The sequence below is a fragment of the Herpailurus yagouaroundi genome, unplaced genomic scaffold (assembly GCF_014898765.1).
Source record: "Herpailurus yagouaroundi ecotype Mexico unplaced genomic scaffold, PumYag 160, whole genome shotgun sequence".
Classification (NCBI taxonomy): domain Eukaryota; kingdom Metazoa; phylum Chordata; class Mammalia; order Carnivora; family Felidae; genus Herpailurus; species Herpailurus yagouaroundi.
Window position 1 is genome coordinate 3,803,792 of NW_024412401.1, and position 25,150 is coordinate 3,828,941.

A 25,150-nucleotide genomic window follows, 5' to 3' on the forward strand; every position below is an offset into this window, starting at 1 on the left:
AAGACAAGACAGACAAGGAGAGGGCTGCCTACCCCCCAAATCAACCTATGGCTAAGGGTATCCCTTAGGTACAAGGGCTTCAAGGGGCACCTCATCTTCCTTGTCTATAAAAGGAGACTGCAATTAGCACAGTTGTCTGTCATCAGAGATACAAAGACAGACTTACCATGGGTACTGGGACTGAAACAGGACACTTTTTTTTTTTTTTTAAGTTTCTTTATTTAGAAAGAGAGACAGAGCACGAACAGGGAAGGGACAGAGAGAGAGAGACAGAGAATCCCAAGGCAGGCTCCGCACTGTCAACGTGGAGCCCAATGCAGAGCTCCAACTCACAAGCTGTGAGATCGTGACCCAAGCTGAAACCAAGAGGCAGACACTTAACCGACCGAGCCACCCAGGTGCCCCTGAAACAGGACGTTTTTAGAAGAGTCTAGTTCATCTCTTCTCCACTAAGATATCTTAGTGGATGACGGAGCAAAAAGGTTCAGGAAACCACTTGGTTCTCAAAATGCTCTACCTCATGACAGGCCTCAAGCTTTCTGCTAATCAAATGAGAAGTCTGATGCAAAAAAAAAAAAGGGGGGGGAGGGAATTAAACACCATACGAGCTGTAAGTGCGTTGTTAAGTGGGGATTTCCAGTAAGTTTGTTTATAAATCACTGGGTTGGAAATCATATCTTCTATACAATAACTGATATATATCTATCTGTGTGTATATATGTACATGCATGAATATGTATACACACACACACACACACACACACACACACACACACATACACTTCAAATTCTCAACCTAAGTCATAAAAGCCTATTAAGCCCTAAATTATTAACTTTGGCCAGAGTGTTGGAACCAGGAGAGAGAGGTCGCATATCATGGGATTGAGGCCCGCTCTCCCAACCCCACCCCTGCCTCATACTGTGTCGGGGCCATCCACTCCAAACACGACCCATGCAATCCTCACAATGAAGACACTTCGGTGGTTTGTCACTGCCCTTGCCACAGCTCCTCGGCAAAATACCTTTGGCATCTGTCTTCCTCTGACCGGCCTATCATCACCAGAATTGCAGGACTCCCAAGCTTCTCGATAAACCCGAAGAGATCATCGTGAAAGGGATGAGACTACATCACCCCCAAATATGTCACTTTGACATAAAGATTGTTTTGAGCTGAAGTCAATTAGCTCTCGCCCTCCCCATTTTGGTCTAAAAGCAGGGCAGAAATTCCCTTTAGTAAAGATGTTTGCCTCTCTCATATCAGGAAGAGAGTTACTTCGGAGATGAATCTCATCACCTGAGAGGACTCTTATCTGCACAAGAGACCTTACTAAACAATCCTTATTTACCATAGATTTCCTAGTCACCTTCCTACAATTTAACCCTCATCCTGAAGCCTAAAACCCCTTCTTTTGTCTAGCTTCTTCTCCACACTTTATCATCCTTTGTTAAGATAATATAGAAGTCCCAAATCCTAACCACCTCCTAAGGCACGTTTTGTGTGTACACAAAGTAAACTTTTTTCTCTCTTCCTCATCTGTCTTTTGTCCATTTAATTTGCAGGGCCCAGGCAATAAAACTAAGAGGGTAGAGGAGGAAGTTTTGCCTCTCCTTTAATGGTCTCTCATATCTCAGGGCCTTCGTACTTAACAAACCCTCCTGCTATACCCAGTCGATCATGCCCAGAATCTACCAATATCTGCCGCAATTCAGACATGGCCTCTTTCAGAAAGCCCTATCGGGCCAGCCTCTGTCCAGACTCCTGCCCATCGCCCCAGGTTGGGTTAGTCGCCCCTCATCTTTGCTCCCACAGAACGCTGATCTTCTCCGCACCACAGCATTTATTTATCCTACTTGACAGTTTCGTTTTCCTTTTTCTCTTCTTTTTTTTGAACTAACGACAGTTTCTTATCTGTATCCCCCAATAAACTCTAAGTGGCCGAATGAACATTCATAAGCCAAGATATTTTTTCTGTTAAAAAAAAAAAAAAGTCCCAACTAGTTCACTCACAAGTAACCATCAGGCCATCAGGTAGCACAGGGAGCCCAGGGCTGTCAGGGAAGGCAGGTCCGGGTCTGGCAGGGACTCTTCTTCAAAGCCAAGGCCAGCCAAACACCTCTACAGGTTCAGGCCTTTGCTGTTATTTTTGTTTTGTTCTTACTTGAACAATTCATTGTTTTACTTGTTTTGGTCTGTTCATTGCTTTTAATTCTGCTTTCGGTTTCTTAGTATCTTCTGATACAATAATGAAATAAAGGCCGGCTAGGAAATCTGGTTCCTGGTCCTCTTCATGTGATCTCGTCCTCACTCCCTACCCATCTGTAAATTGAGGCAGCAGTATCAGAATGGTCCATAAACCTAGTTGCCCGCGATCACCAGGGAAACCCGGTGAGCAGTTTGGAGACCCTCAGAAGGGGCAGAGATTTTAAATCAAGTTCTAATTCCTCCACTTCCTTCCTGTGTGGCCTCAAGCAAATTATTTAAGCTCTCTGTACCTGGGATTTCATGTTTGTTACAGCAGAAACAGTTGCGTAGTTCATAGGATGGGAGGGAAGATTAATGTACACAGAGTACCAACTCGTGGTCGGCCCCCTGCAGATGCTCAGTAAAGGAGAAGGAAGCCCTGGCCCCCGTCCTGTGTATGCTCACAGCACCCTATCATTTCTCCACCACGGCCCTTAAGAGTTTCCAGAGGGCAGAGGGCATATCTTCCATACCCTCCACTCCATCCCTGTGTCCAGCACGGTTCCTGTGACAGCACCCAACATCACAGCAGACATCCAATAAATATTTATGGAATTAATGAATCAATAACATTCTAAGATATGCTCACATAACCAATTCCCCTTCCCCTCACTCTAGACTGCCTGCCTGACTACCTGACTGCCTCCAAAGCAGGGACCATTTCTTACTTACTGATCTGAAACCAGCACTTACACAGCGCCTGTCACATGCTTGTTGAACTGATTAAATTATTTTCAAAATCTCTTTCCAGCTCAAGTCCACCAAGGATCTGTGGCTTCAGAAGATCTGGGGCAGAATTAGTTGCAAGTATTTGTATGTCCTACACACATCTGGCCACAAACTACCTAGAAGTTGAGTATTACCACAGTTGAAATGAAATAATAAGGTAGTTTTTGAATGACCCCCTCCCCTGCTAAAAATATCTGCTCCATGAGGGCAGATATAATACCTTGTTCACCATCATATCCCCAGAGCCTGGCAAGGACTTTGCAATAAACATAAATGTTTGTTGAAAGAATGAATAAACAAACAAATGCATGCATGTATGCAAGCAAGCAAGTTCTTTACAAGTCTAGAAAAGGCAGAATTTCCTATTTTTAGGAATCCTTCCTAATTAAATTCAAAGTTGCTACATTTAGGTATAACAAAATGTTTAAAAATAAAAACAGCAGATGTTTGATCTCTGGGTGGTACAGTTTCTTTTTCAAAATCCTTGATTTATTTTATACTGCAGGAAATCAACCAAAATACCGATACCCACAAAGCTCATACAATATGTCACCCTAAGTCAAATGTGTTCTACATCTACAAATCTCACTATTATCAGTTGGTGTTTAAAACTATTTTGACTACTGATCTGTGAACAAATCAACTTTTAGGCACTGCTTCAGCTACTGTGATTTTATGGTAAAGGAATGAGATCAGTAACCAAATGATATGAATCCCTGAAATAATAAGACTTTTCATTTAACAAAGACAAATCGAGAACCTATGGGGGTTTTGATGGCAACCACAACTTAAGCTCTACCTTTACAAAACGTTCAAAATTCATCCAGTAATAATTCTCCAAGGGTACAGTTCTAGCCTCCAGTAAATTCCAAAGGGGGAAAGTGGGACACAATGACTAAGGACAGATGTTTAGGCTAAAGAATCTACGTCATCAGAAAAAAAATGGCACCAATTCAAACGCACAATTAGAAAAGGGGCAGTCATGCAAAGGTCACTTTTTGGTAACTCCCATTCCCCACAATCTACTACCAGAGAGACAGGGGGAAGCTAAGGCAGTGCTTCACGGTGAGAGACAAAGTCTCGATCAACCCACGCTACCCTGAGAGCATGCCAGCGTATTTAATCTTTCTGTAAGGTTTTAATCACCCTAACGAAACAAAACCCTATCATGAAGCCAGCAACGGCCATAAGACAAGCACAGTGAATCCAAAGTGAGCCGTCGTCATCCTTCCATTGTTCTGCAGCCCCGTGCACACCTTGCAGCAGCACTAAAACCAGCCACAGCAACCCGGGAAGACCACATCCTCTGCAGCAGCAAGATTCACTATTTTCTCCCATTTCGGCACTCACCCTCAGGAAGCCCGAAAAAAGGAGGGTAGGGGGGTGCGTCCTGGCAGGCTTGACACGAAGCCTTCAATAAAGACAAGGTCAACTAACAAAAATTGCAGGGCTCCGATGAGATTTAACTATTTTTTAAATTTTCATGGCTTTCCTTAAATTGAATCCTCACAGATCTAAACAGAACATTGCAATCATACCCCCAGGAACAGCTTTAAAAATGCAACATACTCACAGATTCAGAGCAGCTGTAACTTTGGAGGAATGAATCTAGCCCCACTGTGGAGATGCCTTTCCCTCTCTTCTACCCGATTTTTTAAGGCAAACAAAAAGAAGAGACACTCCTCAATTTAAAGGCCAACAAAAATCCTCAGTTTCTCTTTTATTTCTTGGTCTCCAGTGAGACTCTCAATTAACGGTCATAAGAAAAGAAGTTGCGGAGGGGGGCAGACAGCATCCCGAGCTTCCCAGAGCAGAATTTAAGACATGTCAGTTAAAGTGGCAGCTACACTCGCAGCCGTGGCTGACGCTTCTGCGGGAAGGAATGCCGGGAGATTTTTCCCCCAGTCCCCGCTGCAGCCTAATTCTGATCCATCACTGTGCAATTATCCTAGAGCAACAGCAAGACAAACACAAATGGCATGGATTTATCAATCCTCCTGGGTCTCTTAATGATTTTTCACCTAATCCAAGGATTCATCTCCATCCAGGGCCAGTTGAGGAATAAAATGAATTCTGGTTTTCATCTTAAAGAAAATGTTAAGAGCAGGCAGATATTCCCAGGTTAGAGTTAACTTCTGTATCCCATGAGCTCTTTTAAAACACTAAAATAAGGGAGAATCAAATTCTCTGAGGTTTTTAATCTTAACAGGTTAAATGCACAAAAGTTAAATTAGCACAGTGAAATACACATATGACCTAACAGTCACGCCGGTATAGCTCTAAATGGCATTTTAAAATTAATATTAAACAATATTTGACCTGGTTTTGATGAAACTAGAAAAAAAAAATGTAGGCTTAGAGATGGCCAGTGACTTTGCAACTTTCTTGTCTTGCTTTAGGTGCCCTTTCACATATTAGAATTGAACCATTTTTCATGATGAGCTCACCATTTCCACTGATTACAAAAGTATCAGGTATTTCCTGATTATAAAATAATAAACTCCTTTTAGAGAAATGGAAAACAAAGAAGAAATAATCACAGCCATAATCTCATAACCCAGAGATGACCATTGTTAATATTTTGTAATATTTATTCCTAGTCTTTTTCCTCCCTATATATACATATACAGTTTTAATACTATTGTTTTACATGTATTTACATACTACCTTTTCCACATGGCTTTATGTTATGATTATTTACCCATACATGTGACCTGTTCCTAAAAGTGCTCAAAAGAGTTAACGTATGCACTGACAGTCAGTCAACATACATTGTGTGCCTGCTATGTGCCGGGCACAGGGGACCCAGTAGTGAGAATACACATGGTCCCTGCTCCTTGGAGCTCTCGGTCCAGCAGGGAAGCCAGATATGCAGCAAATGATAACATGTGTGTTAGGTACTGTGTTCACAGGAGAACTAAAAGACACCTTAGAAAACCATTTAAGAGACTTAGTCTTGCGGAGGTCAGGGTTTCTCCAGGAGTGGCAAGCCCAACTATAGAATTATTAGTAAGTACAGTGTATTTCACACCTACATTTTCCCATCAACATGAATATCTTTTTACCTAATATTCTGTTTTCCTATACCAAAAGATTTCCAGCTATATTTTTGTGAATAATGTGCAACAGCTAAGAAAATAATGGATCTAGCGTGAATTTGAACATCATCTTTGAGAAATCACAAAAAGCAAACCACCCAGGTAATTTCAGACATCCCTAAAATTGTGAGTTACCACGTTTCTAAGAAATTGTCAGTGTAGCAGAATCTGGTTGGCTCAGTCGGTTGAGCATCCGACTCTTGGTTTCAGCTCAGGTCATGATCTCATGGTTTGTGGGTTTGAGCTCTGTGCTGGTGGTGTGGAGTCTGCTTGTGATTCTTTCTCTCCACCCTTCCCCTGCTCGTGTTCTCTCCCTAAATAATAAACTTTTTTTTAAACCTTCAATGTAAAATTAATGTAGCTATGCTCAAAATCTCATAAAAGCTAAAAGACTCCTTTGAGAAGAAATAACAATTTGACATGAATCTGACGTGACCGTAATGATGCATTCTAAGGAAAAAAACAAAACATCACCCATCCAAACAAATTATGTCATTCTCTAGGTGATCAAGGTCAACATCAATACTGATAAGTCATGTTGATAGCATGTACCCCTGAAATGATATGATAAAAAGGATAAAAATGACACTTTATCTCTGTAGTCCTCCTCCCAAAAATCCATAACCCCAGTTTCACCATGAGAAAACCACCAAACAAATTCCAATGCAGGCCATCCTGCAAATACTCCTCAAAACTGCCAAAGGTCATCAAAAAGAAAGAAAAGTCTGAAAAATCACAACCAATTTTGTAAAAACTACATAAATCTGAATAAAGTATGGACTTTAGTTAGTGATACTGTATTAACACTGGTTCACTCATTAAAATAAGTTATGATACCAATGTTGAGATGTTACTAATGGGAGAAAACTGGGTGTAGGGTATATGGAAATTCTCTGTACTATCCTCTTGACTTTTCTGTAAACCTAAACTTTTTTTTCATTGTTTATTTCTGAGAGAGAGCGAGCGAGCACACAAGTTGGCGAGGGACAGAGAGAGGGGAACAGAGGCTCTGAAGCAGGCTCTGCACTGACAGCAGAGAACCTGATGCGGGGCTCAAACCCATGAACCATGAGATCATGACCTGAGCCAAAGTCGGACGCTCAACTGACAGTGCCACCCAGGTGCCCCTAAGGGATTTTTTTGGAAATTATAAATACCCTATAATCCCATCATGTTCAGATATCCAAACCCAAACAAAATAATTGGGTGTGTGTATTGTTCAACCAGATGTGCTATTTTTAGCTGTGTTAAACCCAATAATGGCCCCCAAAGATGTCCAGGTCTAATCCCCAGAACCTGTGAATGTTACCTTACATGAGAAAAGAGATTTTGCAGGTGTAATGAAATTAAAGATCTTCAGATGGGGAGATTATCCTGGATTAACCGAGAGTGCTCCAAAAGCAATCGCACATATCTTTGTAACAGGGAGGCCGAGATCTATCTGACATAGAAGGCAGATGTTGTGACTGTTGGAAGCAGAGCAATTTGAAAATAGCTGACTTTCAAGTTGGAGGAAAGGACCGTGAGCCAAGTGACACAAGAAATGCACCCATAGAGGCTGGACGTAGGCGATAAAATGGATTCTCTCCTGGAGTCTCTCAAGGGAGCAGAGTCATGGCCATACCATGGGTTTGATTCAGTGAGAAGCCATTTCAGACTTCTGACCTGCAGAACTCTAAGAAAATAAACATGTATTGTTTAAACCGCTGTTTGTGGTTCCAGTACCTAGAGTGTTACAGTAGCCACAGAAAACAAACACAGTAGCCTTGAAGACCTGTATCTCTTCTGTTTCAGTAACATCCCTCTGCAATGTGTGCCGTCAAAGTGTTTTCTTTCTTGTTTTGTTTTTTTTGGAATTAACCCTCTTCCATATACGCTCAAAATATTTTCCCAGTTAATTCTCTTTTAACTGAGTTTATGAGGGTTTTGTCATAGTGGTCAAAACTATCCCTCTTTTCCTATTGGTGTCAGGCTTAAAACATACTTTCCAACCTAGAGAATACAGAATCACTTGCCCTGACTTGCTTTGAATAGTTAAAGAATAAAACCCCCAGTGCTTTTCTTTATTACGAAGAACCATGTAAGGCTATATGTACGTCCCCACACCATGTCCCTCCATACTTCAGCCTCTGTACTAGCATCAACACCAAAACTCGGACAGAGAACAGATGATGTGAAGGAGGGAGACTGGAAACTTCCTGGACGCCCCCACCTATAGCCACGTTCCCTACATCGAGTCTGACCGCACAAACTAACCAACCACCTAATGTAGAGAATGTGCTTGGCAAACATTTGTTAAGCTATCCAAACCAGGCATGTTCCCCTTATCCTTGGTCTGATGAGGTACATCTTGGAAATGGGAAAATGGTGAAACAGTCAAGGGTAGCAGCTGCTCTTTATTTCTCAAATACCTGTGAGAGTTAACCAAATGTCTTCTTTACTTTGTCACTTTTTTGAAAAATGCTTTTATGTCTTGAAGTAGCCATTGTGAGGCAGCATGAAAATAGTTCTATCAAAATTTCTTATAATTGTCAGCAACACTGGTTTTACAAAAACAGCCGTGCTCCCAATGTGACATTGTACATTAATTAACTGACGTGTAGGTCACATTATATCCACTTTACACGTTGCTGTTTTATAAAATGCATTCAAGTAAATGCCTTCATAGGTTAAAGACATACATTACAGAATAATTTTTTTATTTACACTGACTTGTCTGAAAATGCATCCTTATACTTTATTAGTGACTAAGTTCTGAAAATATAGGAATCCATCTATGTATCTAAACAATAAAACTGCACTGGGATATTCAAAATGCTCTTTCAAAATATACATGCTTTAAACAGTTGATCTTGGAATTAATTTTTTTGAAGTACATGGAATTATTTTAATCAAAGTAAATAATATGTTATTAGTGTAATTTCTTTTAAATTGCAGACAAACTTCAAATGACAAAGAATCTCTTAAATAAATGGGGGATCTGACACATAGAACTTAACACACACACACACACACAGTTTTGCTTTTTTTAACTGCATAAAGATAAAGTCAAGCTACCCTTATAGAAAACATTCTTACTGCCAAAATAGAAACTAAAAGCTCATAACTGTATTGCCTACAGAGGAGATAAAACTATACGTATACCTCTAAAAAATGTTAATTCATCAGAGTTACATGGAGCTTTAACACATTGAGTTCTAGCTGTAACATTCTGCTTACAGGTAAAAAGATACTCCCTGCTGATCTGAATACTTTCACTCTGGACAATAAAAATAAAATAAATAACACAAAAGTCACTTTACATGACAATAAAAATCATACACAAATCCCCAGAACCTCTTCAGTTTAAGCAGTTTCAAAGACCTTTAAATTTGTTAGTGGCTAAGCCTTTAGACTGTATATTAAATGTGTATCATACATTATACTCAATTGCACATGATACATAAATGTACGCAATGCGCGTATCACTCCCCTTTTGAGGAGTTCTACCCATGATGCTCTACAAACATGACGACACAAAATGATGACAGTGGGAAGAAGGGGAGAGAGGGAAAACCAGAGACACTGATTAATTTTCAGCACATAAGCAGTGGAGACGTTTGACACATTTCAAAAGGCAAAGTTCTCGGGGAGCCTGGGTGCCTAAGCGTCCAACTTCTGCTCAGGTCATGATCTCACAGTCCGTGAGTTTGAGTCCCACATCAGGCTCTGTGCTGACAGCTCTGAGCCTGGAGCCTGCTTTGGATTCTGTGTCTCCCTCTCTCTCTGTTCTTCCCCTGTTCATGCTCGCTCGCTCTCTCTCTCTCTCTCTCTCTCTCTCTCTCAAAAATAAACGCTTAAAAATTTTTTTTCAAAGGCAAAGTTCTCAAGTATCTGCATTCTGAATGTTTTATTAGTCATTTTAGGAGGCTATTTTTATCGAGATGGATGAAGGTATCAGAAAACAAGGCAAATAAAAGATGGTAGAAAGTTAACAAAAGGCAGTCCAGCTCCCTATACCCCTAAGCATTCTGAGCTCATTTACATACACTTCAGATGAGAAGTGAGTCAGCCCCTAGTTGAGAAATGGCAGAGACACCAACCATCCTGGATAATGCTCACTATGCCCAAACAATTGGACATTACCTAATTATGTACTTATTTGGGTTGAGCAACCAACCAGCTGTAATTAATCATCATTAAAAAAGAAACATACACATCCCCAAAACTCCTTTAACTCACTCTCCCTCTGAACGATTACAGCAATTATCGTTGTGCCCAGTAGCTGGTAAGTTCTCAATAAATGATGACGGGATTTTTTTAATGCACTAAAACTCCTTGCATTCTACTTTGAATACTCATCTACATTTTCCAATTAATACATTAATTCAAGAAATTCATGAAATCAACAAATACAAATTGAGCATTTACTACACACCAAGCATGGTGTTGGGTACAGGGCACACCACGATGAGCAGAACAGACCAGTCCCATCCTCATGGAACTTAGGTCAAAAAGGAAACAGACGGTCAAAAGCAGGCAACAATGATCTACAACATGACAAATGAAATGAGAGAGACAAACAGGATGACAAAACAGGGAAGTGGGGGAGGAGTAACCTATTTAGTTGGAGTCATTAAGAAAGGTAGGAAGACATTCAAGCTGACAACTGAGGACAGCCAGGAGGAAGCCCAGGGAGGATTAGGAGGAAGTCACTCCAATCTGAGACACCAGCTCAAATCTAGGGCAGTGGAGGGCTTGCTCAGTCTAAAACTGGAAAGGGGCTTGTGGCTAGAAGGCAGTGAATGAGGGCAAGGGTTGCCCTGGACAAGGTTTCCATCTGTGTGTGGCGGCCTGACCACGTCAAGCCTCGTGGACCGAGGCAGACTGGGCGCTTCATCCTCAGAGACATGTACACTCATGGACGGATGCTTAGCAAGGGAGTGACATCACACAATTTCATGTCTAAAAGGATCACTCTGTCCCAATTCAAACAAACATGCTGTTAGGGAAATCTGAACACTGACAGTATCTTCAATGAATAGTCAGTTTTTTTAGGTGAGACAATAGTCTCATGATGCTTTTAAAAAGAGACCTAACTTTTACCTTATGTACTAAAATGTCGATTAAAGGATACCATATAAGGCATACAGATTAGATAACAGTTCTGTATCAATGTTAATTTCCTGACTTAAAATCCTGACAATAATTATGTAAGAGAACATCTTTGTTTTTAGGAAGTACATACTGGGATACTTAAAAGTAGAAATAAGTGATAATGTCTAGAATATGATTCCAAATAACCCAGGGGTGGATTAGAGATGAAATAAATTGGCCTTGGGTTCACAACTGTTAAAGGTACGTGATGAGCACAGGTGAGTTCAGTTTACTATCCTCTCCACTTTGTTTGAAATTCATTTCTTTTAAAAACCAGTTAACTTTGGCCACCGTGTGGAGAATGAGCGGAGTGTAGTTGGGAAGGCGGAAGGACAGAGAATAAGGGAAGCAAGAAAACACAGCAGGAGGCTCTTAAAGTAATTCAAGCAAATCTGAGACTACCTCGAGCTAATGAAACAGAAAGGAGAGGGAGCAAGGGGTGAAACAGACAGGAAATAAATTTGGAGGTAGACATCATCAGACCTGGAATCATGGAAGTTACGGGAAAGAGAAGGAATCAAAGATGTCTCCCAAGTATCTGGCTTGACCAAGTGAAAGAAGATAGGAGACAAGGAGAGGAGAAGGTTTCGGATGGAGAAGGCAGGTGACTATCACGAGTTCAGTCTGCAACATGTAAACTAAGGTGTCTGTGAAACATCCGAGGGTTCACATAAGCAATGACTGGACCTATTTCCCGTTACAACTATCAAAATAGTCCCAGACAGAGCATCACAGAGCAGTTGCCATGTCGAGAAGGGCACTGATGAAGGAGGTGAGGAACTCAGCACTGGGAGCAGTGTGCCTCTGGCTTTCAAACACCACCTGGGCATTGCTAGCTGGCTTGAGTGACAGAAAGGCTCCTGAGTCTGCGGAAGGGGCAACCACAGTGGCAACAACAGGGGTTCATCCATCATTCAGTCATTCTGCCGTAAGAACACCAAGTCTTCCCCTGGCCCCTGGGCCTCCTTGGTAAGATGAAGACAAATGGACCAAAGGGATGCTTAAGAAGCTTTCCTTTAAGCTATGACATCCTGTCAATCCTCCTCAGAGTGAAAGGGAGCTTTTACAGAATATATGTACCTTGGGGCACCTGGGTGGCTCAGTCGGTTAAGCATCCAACTTCAGCTCAGGTCACGATCTCACTGTTCGTGGGTTCGAGCCCCACATCGGGCTCTGTGCTGACAGCTCAGAGCCTAGAGCCTGCTTCGGATTCTGTGTCTCCCTCTCTCTCTCCCCCTCCCCCCACTCATGCTCTGTCTCTCTCTCTCAAAAATAAATAAACATTAAAAAAAAAAAAAGAATATATGTACCTTAAAATGTACATATGCACTCATCTTGGAAGTTCCCAATATAATAACAGGCCATTAAAGGACACCTAAGAGTACAAAAGAAAATGCAAAGAAGGGCAATTCAAGTAGTAACAACACAGGGGAAAGACACTAAGGATACTGTTCAGTCTGGGCTTCTGGGGGGAATTTTATTTCCATTTATTGTATTTCATTAACTCTGACACATAAATTTTCATCACATGATATGCCTGAAACCAGGATGCATCTTAAAATTGACAGTAACTATTTCAAAAAATTTTTCTGTAAGTTTATTTATTTATTGAGAGAGAGAGTGAGAGAGAGAATGAGTGGGGGAGCAACAGAGAAAGAGGGAGAGAGAATCCCAAGCAGGCTCCACACTCCGCACACAGCCGGACACGGGGCTCAAACCCACAAACCATGAGGTCATGACCTGAGCCGAAACCCAGAGTCAGGTGCTTAACCGACTGAGCCACCCTGCTGACCCAACAGCAGTTCTGACTGGCCTAGATCAAAGTTCTCAGAGAGAGGATGTACATTTGCTTCGGCCAATCCCTTGAGGGCACCACCAACCTGATCCACTTAAAATGAAATTACCTGCTTGAAGTCGTTTGGGCCACACTGATAACTAATATTCAGACCACAAACTAGCTTGCTATTCAAATTAAGAGCGTTAAAAAGGTAAACACGGGCATACCACAGAACCCATCAATTCCACTCTTAGATAGTCATGCCAGAGAACTGCAAAAACACGTCCGCAAGAGACTTGTACACAGTTATTCATGGCAGCATTATTTACTGTAGCCAACAACTAGAAACAATCTGAATGTCCATCAACCTATGAATGGATAAACAATACAGGGAATATCCATACATCTGAGTATTATTCGGCCATAAAAAAGAATGAAATACTGACATGGTACAACATGAAGGAATTTCAAAATCCAAACACCAAAGAACATGTATTGTGTGATTCTGTTTATATGAAGCATCTATACAGACAAATCTAGAGACAGAAATTAGATTAGTGATTGCCTAGGTGTGGGGGCAGGAATGGACCGTGACTGTAAAGGGGGCACAGGTGTCTATTCAGGTTATATAAAGTGCTTTACAAGTAGATTATAATGATGGTGGTATACTTCTATAATTATACGACACTTAAGTGAGTTATATACTTAAAACAGGAATTTTATGGGATATAAATTAGCATTGTAATGGGGCTGTTTAAAAAAGAAATGATCCAGGCAGAGAATCTCATGAGAGGTTTTTCTTTTCCCTCCCTACCCAGTACCAAAATTGAAATACACAATTTTCCTTACCATGTCCTCCTGCATTACAGGTTTATTTTTCCTTCCCTTATGCAAGGTCTCCTGTAAAATTCTTGTGTTTTCTTCCTCAGTGGCATATAAGATAATGACATAAATGCCATCTTAGATCTAATAAGGTAATAGTCAACCTGGTTGAAAAAAACCAGGTGTGGGGGTATGGAAAGAGTGCCTCTCCCAATCTGAGCAATAATTAGATCACCAGGACGGGAGAGTTGGGCCAAACAAAATCAGAGAAAAACGAAAGGAAATCCGACTCTGCCTGGAGTTACTATTTATAATTTAACCACTATGAAGAAAAACATTAACTAGATGTTCTGCAGCTAGCATTTGCTGACTTTCACCCAAAATGACCTTAAAACAGAGCAAACTATTGTATAATAATTCGTGGATCCAACCTCATAAAAAAAAAAATGGGCTTAAAAACTTGATCTCATTATAATCTACAATTTACAGTTCAAAAGAAAAGGGGTAAAGAAGGAAGAAGGAAAAGGTCCCTTAAAATGCTATGCTACAGACTATTTTTATTTCCACCATAAGCGTCTTACCACTTGGTTAAAAATGTCTGCTTACTTCAATGTCTGGAGGTAAGGATAAATTCACAGTTCTTGCACATAAACACATCCATCGCCACTGCATTCACACGGTCTCAGGACTCGATTCAACACATACAGATTTCTAGGTAAGGATAAATTCAAAAAGGTAATACGATGCTATGGAATATAAGAGATCACTGCTGAGAACATATTAAGCCTGCACCTGTTCTCACCGTCTTTGAATAAAAAAGAAAGTCTTAATTAACTAGTACCTGACCTGGGCCCTCCAGTTAATCAGACGGTTGTTTCATTGCCCACTAGTGGTTTTTATGAGAAGGAGGTTCATCAAAAACACTACCAAGTCACAGTGATCCCATGTGGTTCATCCACGGTCTCCACTTGACAGAGGCCAGGGATCCTCGGTGACCTGACCTCATTTTGTCCACAGGTGTGTCAGGTAACCCTGGCATCCCTCGAAACTCAACACCAGTGCCAGGCTTCCACCTCCCAACCAGAAGAGAGCTAGCTCTCGCTCTCTCCTGGAACCTGAAACATTCTATTTATTCTTCACGCGCCACATCGCAGTCAATTTACACACAGACCCTTCTTGTATCCACCACTGTATTGGCAGAGATGACAGCTGTGCACCAACACTGGGAGAGAAGAATGCTGGTCATCAGAGAACCACAGGGCACAGGTCAGCAGGGAACTGTTCAATCAGGAGGCGAGAGACTGCAGCACGGCTAAACCCCTGGCATATTCCTATGGATCAGAACATGGGTCTAACTAACAGTCCCTCCCTCAGAGGTCAGCTCCTTAAGCCCAGCAGGTCGGAAAGTTCATATGCAATTCTAATTTTTATTTTTTTTATTTATTTTTTTTTAATTTTTTTTTAACATTTATTTATTTTTGAGACAGAGAGAGACAGAGCATGAGCAGGGGAGGGGCAGAGAGAGAGGGAGACACAGAATCGGAGGAAACAGGCTCCAGGCTCTGAGCTGTCAGCACAGAGCCCGATGTGGGGCTCGAACTCACAGACCGTGAGATCATGACCTGAGCCGAAGTCGGACGCTTAACCGACCGAGCCACCCAGGCGCCCCCACAATTCTAATTTTTAAAAAGGACCTCTTTGATGTGTCACTAACAGTTAAAGGGGGAAAAAAAGCCTCTCATTTTCTCTTCAGTTCTGTATGGAGACGTCTGTATGATCTAACAGTTTGCAAACCTAGTAACTTCCCAACAGAGTCAGTTAAAATAACGCAGTTGTTACCACAAAGATTCGGAAGTAGGAAAATCTAAGTCTGTGGTGGTAAATCCATTAAGCAGAAAAGGAGAGCAGAAAATAGTTTTCTTTTGTGGAAATAATTGAAGGCCTCTCTCATCTCTTAGCCTGCATCTGTTCACTGGAAATTCGGGCAAAAATATTCACGGGAATAAATTAATCATCAGGTTGGCATGGGGACCATCTCTTGCTACAGAGAAGTTGAAGCATCACTGTTGGCACTAGAAACATAAAACAAAACATGTGGTTCACTCAGCAGGCGGAAAAAGAGCTCTACTGAGCTTAACGGCTAGAAGGTCACAGAAGGAATGTCATGGCATCACAAATTCAAGAAAAACTGAAATAACTAAAAGTTCACATACAAAAAAAATTGAAGAATTGTTTGCAATTAACTCCTATTTGTAATCACAGGGAAAACAATCTGCTAAAAGAAAAGGATTGAATAATGGACTACTTCTACAGTATTTTTTTTTCTTTCAAAAAAGATCAGTAACGCAGGAGACCTGGGTACAGAAACACCACACTCTATGTTGAGGAAATAAAAGGATCCATCCAAGTGAGGTTTCCCTGTGAATGAAGTATATCCTACTAACTCTGCAAATGTCATTTTAAAACATTTCTACTCATTCTAAAATGTCCTTAACATATGTGACCCAATATGTGACCCAATATGTGACACTCCACCTTTTTAAATGGAATGTACTAGATTAAATTTAACCTTTTCCCAATGTCTCAGAGACAGAATTATGAACATGATTTTCTCACTGGAGACCGAACAGCAAATCAGGGTTGAGGATGGGGGAAATAGTAAGGTACCAATATTTAGTGAGCACCTACTATGTGTTTTACTCCCATTACCGCATTTAAATGAATTTTATTTTATCTTCCCAATAAATGTAGGCAAGGATGAAAGAAACTGACACTCAGAGAAGCTAGTCCCAGGCCTCTCAGGCAGTAAGTGGCAGGCTGGGAATGAAGCTCAGCCAGGGATCCTCCACCAAATCTGAGGGCCCGTCTCTCCAGAAAGGGACATCTCATTTTGAATACCTAAGCAAAGTAAAACCAGGTGGCTGTGCTTTGGAGTTCCATGACCATATGCCATATTTTCTTTCTCCTTTTACTGCCATTTTTTGTCACTATCAACAAACTGACCTCTAAACCACCCCCCTCACAACACCTTCCAGAGCTCTGGCAAAATTATGCCAAAAAGCAAAATTTATTAGAATCGGGTAAAAATTAATTATAAACAGACTCTGGATAGAGGCCACTACTACAAGCAAAAGGCAAGATTATTAGAACGTGAACTCTACGGGGCGCCTGGGTGGTGCAGTCGGTTAAGCATCTGACTTCAGCTCACGATCTCGCGGTCCAGGAGTTCGAGCCCCGCGTCAGGCTCTGGGCTGATGGCTCGGAGCCTGGAGCCTGTTTCCGATTCTGTGTCTCCCTCTCTCTCTGCCCCTCCCCCGTTCATGCTCTGTCTCTCTCTGTCCCAAAAATAAATAAACATTGAAAAAAAAATTTTTTTTTAATAAAAAAAATTAAAAAAATAAAAAAAAAAGAACGTGAACTCTAATATCTACTTTGGCTACGCATTCTGGCTTTGGACTCTATGTCAAGGAGGTGAGGCTCTCTATGAGATAATGTACTGTATTAGTATAATGCATTTGGTGATACATTACTATAATATGTTGCTACTTACAAGAACATGTACCAGGGAGGGACATTTTGGCAACATTGAAAAGGAAACACAAAACTGTTAAAGAGACAGTCTTAAGGGACACAAGAAACAATGCAGACCAGAAATCTAAAAGAACAAGATAAATTCTAAAACGGTTAAACCTGCAAGTTTGCTAACATGAGCAGGACAGGGAAGTAAAAATTAAAAGAAAAAAGAAGGGTGCGTGGGTGGCTAAGTTAAGTGTCTGACTCTTGATTTCAGGTCATGATCTCACAGTTGCAAGATTAAGCCCTGTGTCGGGCTCTGTGCTAGGCGCGGAGCCTCCTTGAGATATTCATTCTCTCTCTCTCTCTCTCTCTCTCTCTCTCTCTCTCTCTAAGAAAAAAAAGAAACAGGAAATGATGGCAGATGTATATAGCTGAAAAGAGCCTGAAAGAGGCAATGAATGGAAAATAAAATATGAGAAACTTAGGAAGTGAGGTAGTGTTAAAAAAAAAAAAAAAAACTATTGTTTTCAGGGGCGCCTGGGTAGCTCCGTCGGTGGAGCGTCCAACTTCAGCTCAGGTCATGATCTCGCAGTCCGTGAGTTCGAACCCCTTGTGAGGCTCTGTGCTGACAGCTCAGAGCCTCGAGCCTGCTTTAGATTCTGTGTCTCCCTCTCTCTATGCCCCTCCCCTGCTCATGCTCTGTCTCTGTCTCAAAAATAAATTAATAAAAACATTAAAAAAAAAAACAACTATTGTTTTCAGGATGTGAAAAATTATAACACAGTTGACAGCAGGAGCAGCCACACACACATACACACACACACACACACACACACACACACGTTTTAAAAGTACACAAAACGTTTCTGATAGCGACGAATCAAAAACATCTCCATCACAGGGTCATTGTTGGGATACTGCTGTTCTAAGAACTAGTCATACTAACAAACACCTGAAACAGTTGAATGAATGAGTAATTTTTATGCAAACACGGACATACAGATCAAAGGAACAAAACAGAAAGCCCAGAAACAGAGCACTATTATTCTAATGAATTTACTATTTCACAAAGGAAGCATCATACATAAATTTTCTTTCTTTCACAGACAGCAAATGGTGTTGGAAGGGTAGGTTAGCAATTTTAGGGTTGGCACGACGCAGGGTTCTAAATTAAATACAGTTGGGTTAAGTTCAGGGTTTTTGTTTGCTTTTTGTTTTTAGTTCAACTATTTCTTACTCATTTTCAGCCAGCTGGATCTGTCCATTTCTGAGAAATGCGTTGAAGTCATCAATTACGGTAACAGCCGCATCTGTTAGTTTTTGCCTCATGTACTTTGATGCTCTGTTGTTAGATGCATACACACACATTAAGAACTGTTATGTTGGGGCGCCTGGGTGGCTCAGTAGGTTGAGCATCTGACTTCGGCTCAGGTCATGATCTCACAGTTTGAGTTCGAGCCCCACATCGGGCTCTGTGCTGACAGCTCAGACCCTGGAGCCTGCTTCGGATTCTGTGTCTCCCTCTCTCTCTGTCCCTGACCCACTCACATTCTGTCTCTGTCTCTCTCAAAAATAAACAAACATTTTTAAAAAATTTAAAAAAAAAAGAACAGTTATGTCTTCCTGGAGAATGGATCCTTCTATCATTATGTAATGTCCTTTATCTCTAATAACTTTCCTTACTTTGAAGCCTGTTCTGTCTGAAATTAATAGAACTACTCCTGCTTTCTTTTTTTTTTTTAATTTTTTTTTCAACTTTTTTTTTTTTATTTATTTTTGGGACAGAGAGAGACAGAGCATGAACGGGGGAGGGGCAGAGAGAGAGGGAGACACAGAATCGGAAACAGGCTCCAGGCTCCGAGCCATCAGCCCAGAGCCCGACGTGGGGCTCGAACTCACGGACCGCGAGATCGTGACCTGGCTGAAGTCGGACGCTTAACCGACTGCGCCACCCAGGCGCCCCACTCCTGCTTTCTTTTGATTAGAGTCAGCATGGTATATTTTTTCTCCATCCATTTACTTTGTTTTAATGTTTATTTATTTTTGAGAGAGAGAGACAGAGACAGAGAGAACAAGTTGGGGGGAGAGAGAGAGAGAGAGAGAGAGAGAGGCAGACAGACACAGAATCTAAAGCAGGCTCCAGGCTCCAAGCTGTCAGCTCAGAGCTCAACACCAAGCTTGAACCCACAAAACGTGAGATCATGACCTGAGCCGAAGTCAGATGCTAAACCAGCTGAGCCGCCCAGGTGTCCCTCCATCCATTTACTTTTAATCTAGATGAGTCTTTATGTTTAAAGTCATTGATACATACTTTTCGATCCATGCTGGCAATCTTGGTCTTTTAATTGGCATACATACACCACTGATACTCAAAGTGATTATTGATACAGCTGGATTAATACCTACTGTATTCTTTGGTTTCCTATTTGTTACCCTTGTTCTTTGTTCATATTTTTGTTTTTTACTCTTTTTCTGCCTTCTGTGATTTTAATTATTTTATATGATTTCATTTTATCTCCTTTCTTACATATATCTTTTTTTTTTTAGTGGTTGCTCTAGAATTTGCAATATACATTTACAACTAATTCAAGTCATTTTCAAATATTCTCTATACCATCTTCACAGTAATTGTTCCAAAATAAAGAGGTTATTTTTTTTTCAGTCCTAATCACAATTCAGTTTTTTTCTTTTTAAACCACATAAACAAACATTCAACAATATAAACATTAAAACATTTGGACAACATAAAAAATGTATAACTAACATAAAGAAAAAACAACTGGGGAGATATCTGAAGCAAATATAACAGAAAATTAAAGAGTATATATGTTTTACAGGTCATAAGTTACATAAGAGAAACAGTGAGAAAAAAAAGTTAAGCATGTAAAAGAAAACTAGAATTCATATAAAAGGAACTGCAACGTGAACAATGGTAATAAAGAAAAAGTTTAGTATATGTGCTGCCGAAGCGAGCACTAAAGAAAAAGTTTAAAAACGTAAGCAATTAGATATTATCTGACTAACAAAACCATTTCAAACAGTACCCAGTGGTGGTGATACTCTATGGAAAGTCTAGTCAAAAGAAACCGCTTCACTTACACAGTATTGGTGGCCACATAAACTGATAAAACCCTTTTGAAAGTGCTATGGACTAAACTGCGTCCCCCAAATGCAGCTGTTGAAGCCCTTACCTCCAACGTGATGGTGCTTGCAGATGAGGCCTATGGGAGAAAATTAGGTGTATACGGGGTCCTGAGAGCAGTACTCTCATGATGGGATTAGTACTTATATAGGAGACGTCTGTCTGTCTGTCTGTCTGTCTGTTGTGTGAAGACATCAAGAGAAAGTAGCCACCTACGAGCCAGGAGTGTTCTCACTGGAACCTGACTGTGTCGGCACCCTGAGCTCAGACTTCCAGCCTCCAGAGCTACGAGAAAATACATTTCTATTGTGTAAGCCACCCGAGCTGCTTTGTTACGGTGTTGCTTTGTTACGGTGGCCCGAGCTGATTAATGCAGAAAGGCAATTTGAAATATATTGTATAAAGAGCAATAAAAATCTCCATCCCTTGTAATCCAGTAATCCTACATCTGTGAAGTTAATCTTCACAGAATCTTTGCAGGTAATTCAACAATATGACAAAGCGAAATACATGAAAATATTCATTACCTAGTTTTAAGTTTTTAAATTGGTTAATAATCTAAATGTCTAACAGTGGAGAAATGAGTAATTGTGGTGTTCCACTTGATCTAATAGGATATCATATAAAATCATTACAAAAACTATGTAAACTTACAGGAAATGCTTGCAATAAAATTAAGTGCAAACCAAAAGCAAAATTCTGCAATATGAGGTTACTCGTGTAAAAAAAATATGGACAAGATATAAAAGGTTAGGTATAAACAAAATTAAATTTTTTGGAAAACAATTTTTTATTTTAGTTTAATTAAGGTTATAAGAAATAATACTCAAAAATATATTTGCTAGTAACTTTAGACAGATCCTTTTTTTTTTTTTTAATGTTTATTTATTTTTGAAAGAGACAGACAGTGTGAGCTGAGAAGGGTCAGAGAGACAGAGAGGGAGACACAGACTCCAAAGCAGGCTCCAGGCTCTGAGCTGTCAGTACAGAGCCCGACGTGGGGCTTGAAATCACAAACTGTGAGATCATGACCTGAGCCGAAGTCAGGCACTTGACTGAGCCACCCAGGCGCCCCTAGACAGATCCTTTCTTAAGTATTAATAAATACATCCTAACTCTTGAATTACAGAGAAGTATTGCTTTCTGGCAGTAGTCACAACTCCCCCAAAAAAGTCAGAATGAAATATTTATATTTTATATAAGAAAACCGTCCAGTTTTATTTACTACATACTTCTTATTGTGTTACTACTTACATAGAGATGGTTTCCAATGCATCCTCAAAGATGTCCTGGAGGGGAACAAAAAATACAGTGAGTTTCTCAAGAATCAAGACTATGTGTGTATATGCAGGGGCGGCGGGTGGCTGGGATGGGATGCAGTAGAGTCACTCAATTCCCACTAAGGGGCTGTCTTCTAGAGAAATCAAGCAACTGAATTTAGGTGAGGGTTAATCTTTTTTTTAAATAATTAAGACTAGTAAAACTAGCAATCAAATGGGACCAGTTTGAAGAGTGTGATTTCTTTAACGGCATTGTGTCTCCTTCCTCAGTCTCATTCATACCACACGCAGAATAAAACAAACTGGACTTGCCCAATTTCGTCTTTTCTTGCTCCGTGGCTGTTAGCATCCCCCGGACCTTCCTTTCACATCTAGCTTCATGAACCTTCTAGCTAGTCTTCCTGCCATCACCTTTTCTCCCCCAGTTAATGTGTCCACAAAGACAGCCCTTTCCTTCATGCCACTGGTCTGCCCGTCCAAAAGCTACAACAGGAGAAAAACCCAAGTGCAGGTGTGTATACACACACACACACACACACCTCACACTCATACACACTAACACACACACACTCACAAATACACATCCACTCACAAATATACATACATATAAAGCTTACAAAAATCAAACCAGGCTCCTCATCCAAATACGTGGGACCCAACATAACCCAGCCCAATTTTCTTTTTTAAGTTTACTTATTTATTCTGAGAGAGAGAGCAAGCCAGGGAGGGGCAGAGAGAGAGAGGAAGAGAGAGAATCCCAAGCAGGCTCCACGCTGTCAGCACAGAGCCCGACTTGGGGCTCAATCTCATGAACCGTGAGATCATGACCTGAGCCAAAATCAAGGGTCGCATGTTTAACGGACTGAGCCACCCAGGTGCCCTCTAGTCCAATTGTCAAAGCATCTTTCTGCCTGCATCCATGCCACCATCACCATAATCCGAGCACAAGGACTTCACTGGTCTCCCCACTCCTACACTTGATACCCTCCAATCGAGCCTCCACACAACTATATTCTTTTCTTTCTCTTCCTTTAATAAGCTCTTGTCATCCCACTGTCATAGACCTTTTTACAAGCTTTATTGTACTTAGAATCAACCAAACTCCTTCCCATGATCAACAGAGCCTTGAGCAACTCTACCTCCCTCTGGCCACCTCTCTACCCACCCGCACCCTGGCTCCCTCCATTTCATGTGCAGGCCTGTCTTTGTGGTTCTTGAACAAGCCAAACCCCTCCTACATCTCTCTTCATTGCTCTCTCCTTCCCAGAAGGCCCTTTGCTCGACTCTTCCCGTGGCTGACGCGTTCCCATCGTTCAGTTTTCAGCTCACAAAGAGACTGTCTCTAATGACCCTGATTAAAATTACTAAGAATAGCAGCTCATAGTTTCTCATCATCTGATTTCTTTCACGCATTACATTTATCATAATCTGCGATCATTTTGTTTACTTACTTGGTTACAGCCTGCCTCCATCAAGGCAGGTTCTTATTTATCACGTCTACAGAAAAATCACCAGGGCTTGGCACAGTAGCTGCTCAATAAATACACGGTGCCTAACGAGTGTGTAAACGGAGTTCGGACTGTCAAGGCACTGATCACATCACCTCATTTAGAGCTCTGATGCAGAAATGAGGAAAGAGGGCTACCTGAGCTCTACATTTAGGCAGGAAAGGGGAGGGGGGGAACGTGTAAATACTAAGAAGATGCAACGTTGCAAGTAGTGGCAGAAGTTCAGACTCTGGATTCTCCAACCCACTAATCCACATTGGGAGGGAGGTAGAGTCAACGGCAAGTCAAACTTAACCTGGAGCAAAAGCGGAAGCTCATCAATTAACTACCAGAAGAGAAATGAACTAGTCCTGAAGCAAAGGCACCTAAGCCAGAAGTAAAAAGATGCTTCTCTGGCCTCCATTAAAAAATCCCCATTTAGAAGCAGACTCCTTTCTCCAAATCAAAAGTCTGTGGAGGCTGTTGGTATCACAGATGTTGTCATTTTGAATCACAGCACAACGTCTCACCTGTCAGCACACCGTTATCATCAAGAGACCGTGGAGAAGGGAGAAACTCTGCTCTCCAGGAACACCAATCCGGCTGTGATGGTCCACTGCCTGTACCAGATACCAGCTCACAGTCCATCTGGTGTTGTCAACCCCACCCGGGCCGATTTTGACCAAGGAAGGGGGAACGTAGAGATCACACGCCTGGAAGGCTACCGCGCACTGTCCCCTGCTCGTGAGCCTCAACCCAAAGCAGGGCACGCAGAGCACACTGAAAGACTTCCCGAGTTCCCTTAAGGAAGGACAACTCAGGGAGCCAGCTCTCAGTTTAAAAGGAGACGAGGCTTTTAGTCTTATGCAAGAAATACTCCCTCAGAAGAAGAAAAAATAAGAATCTCACACAAGAAATCATCTTCATTTAAGTAACATCTCTCCATTTTGTCATAAGCAGAGCGTTCTCTAAATAAAGGACTATGGGGCCATAGTTAACAATACTGCCTTGTGTATCTGGAAGTTGCTAGGAGAAAAGATCTTAAAAGTTCTCACCAGCACAGAGAAAAGCATAACTCGGTGAGGTGGTGGATGCGTTAACTAACCTTATTATGGTAATCATTTCACAAATGTACATATATCACATCTCTGCATTGTACACTTTAAACTGACAAAATGCTAAATGTTAACTACATCTCAACACAGAAGCTGTGGAAATTTACATTTGAGAGAGAAAGAGAGAGAACATGTGTGTGTGAGAGAGCACAAGCAGGGGAGGGGCAGAGAGGAGAGACAGAATCCCAAGCAGGATCTGCACCATCAGTGCAGAGGCCGATGTGGGGCTCGAACTCACAAACTGTGAGATCGTGACCTGACCTGAAATCAAGAGTCGGACACTTAGCCAACTGCACCACCCAGGCACCCCAGAAGCTGTGGAAATTTTTTTAATTAAAAAAAAGAAAAAAAGAACGTTAATTTCTTTTTTTTTTTCCATTTAGATGAATAATGAAAATTGAATAGAGTATCTCTATTAGGAATGGAGAAAATGCACCAGAGTTCTAGAGTACTATTCTAATAAACTAGAGGAAAGAGAGGAAAGACAGGGAGAGAGGGAGAGAGGGAGAGAGAGCTCTATGAAGGCCAGACAAAAGGTGAAATGTTTTCATTTGGAAAAGAGGAAGGGTAAAGAGAACGAAGATTGAGCACATATCATGTGCCAGGCATTTTACAAAAGTTATCTCACTTGCTCCTCCCAATTTACATCAAGTAGTAAATCAGGGTAAATCATAGGTAATTACCTGACCCATATGACACAGCTGGTAAGTAAAGGAATTGGGATTCAAGCTCAGATCTTTAACTCCAAAGTATTTCTTTACTGTTAAAACCATCCACAACTTGATCTTAAGGCACCTGGGCAGAAG

General features: G+C 41.1%; 1 protein-coding gene across 1 annotated transcript in view; it reads right to left on the reverse strand.

Annotated features, from left to right (window-relative positions):
* TTC39B (tetratricopeptide repeat domain 39B) overlaps positions 1 to 25,150 on the reverse strand; it is a 125,332-nt gene that overhangs the window by 70,499 nt on the left and 29,683 nt on the right. Inside the window, 1 exon segment of the mRNA XM_040481291.1 lies at positions 21,717 to 21,751. Coding sequence (XP_040337225.1) covers positions 21,717 to 21,751 — 35 coding nt within the window.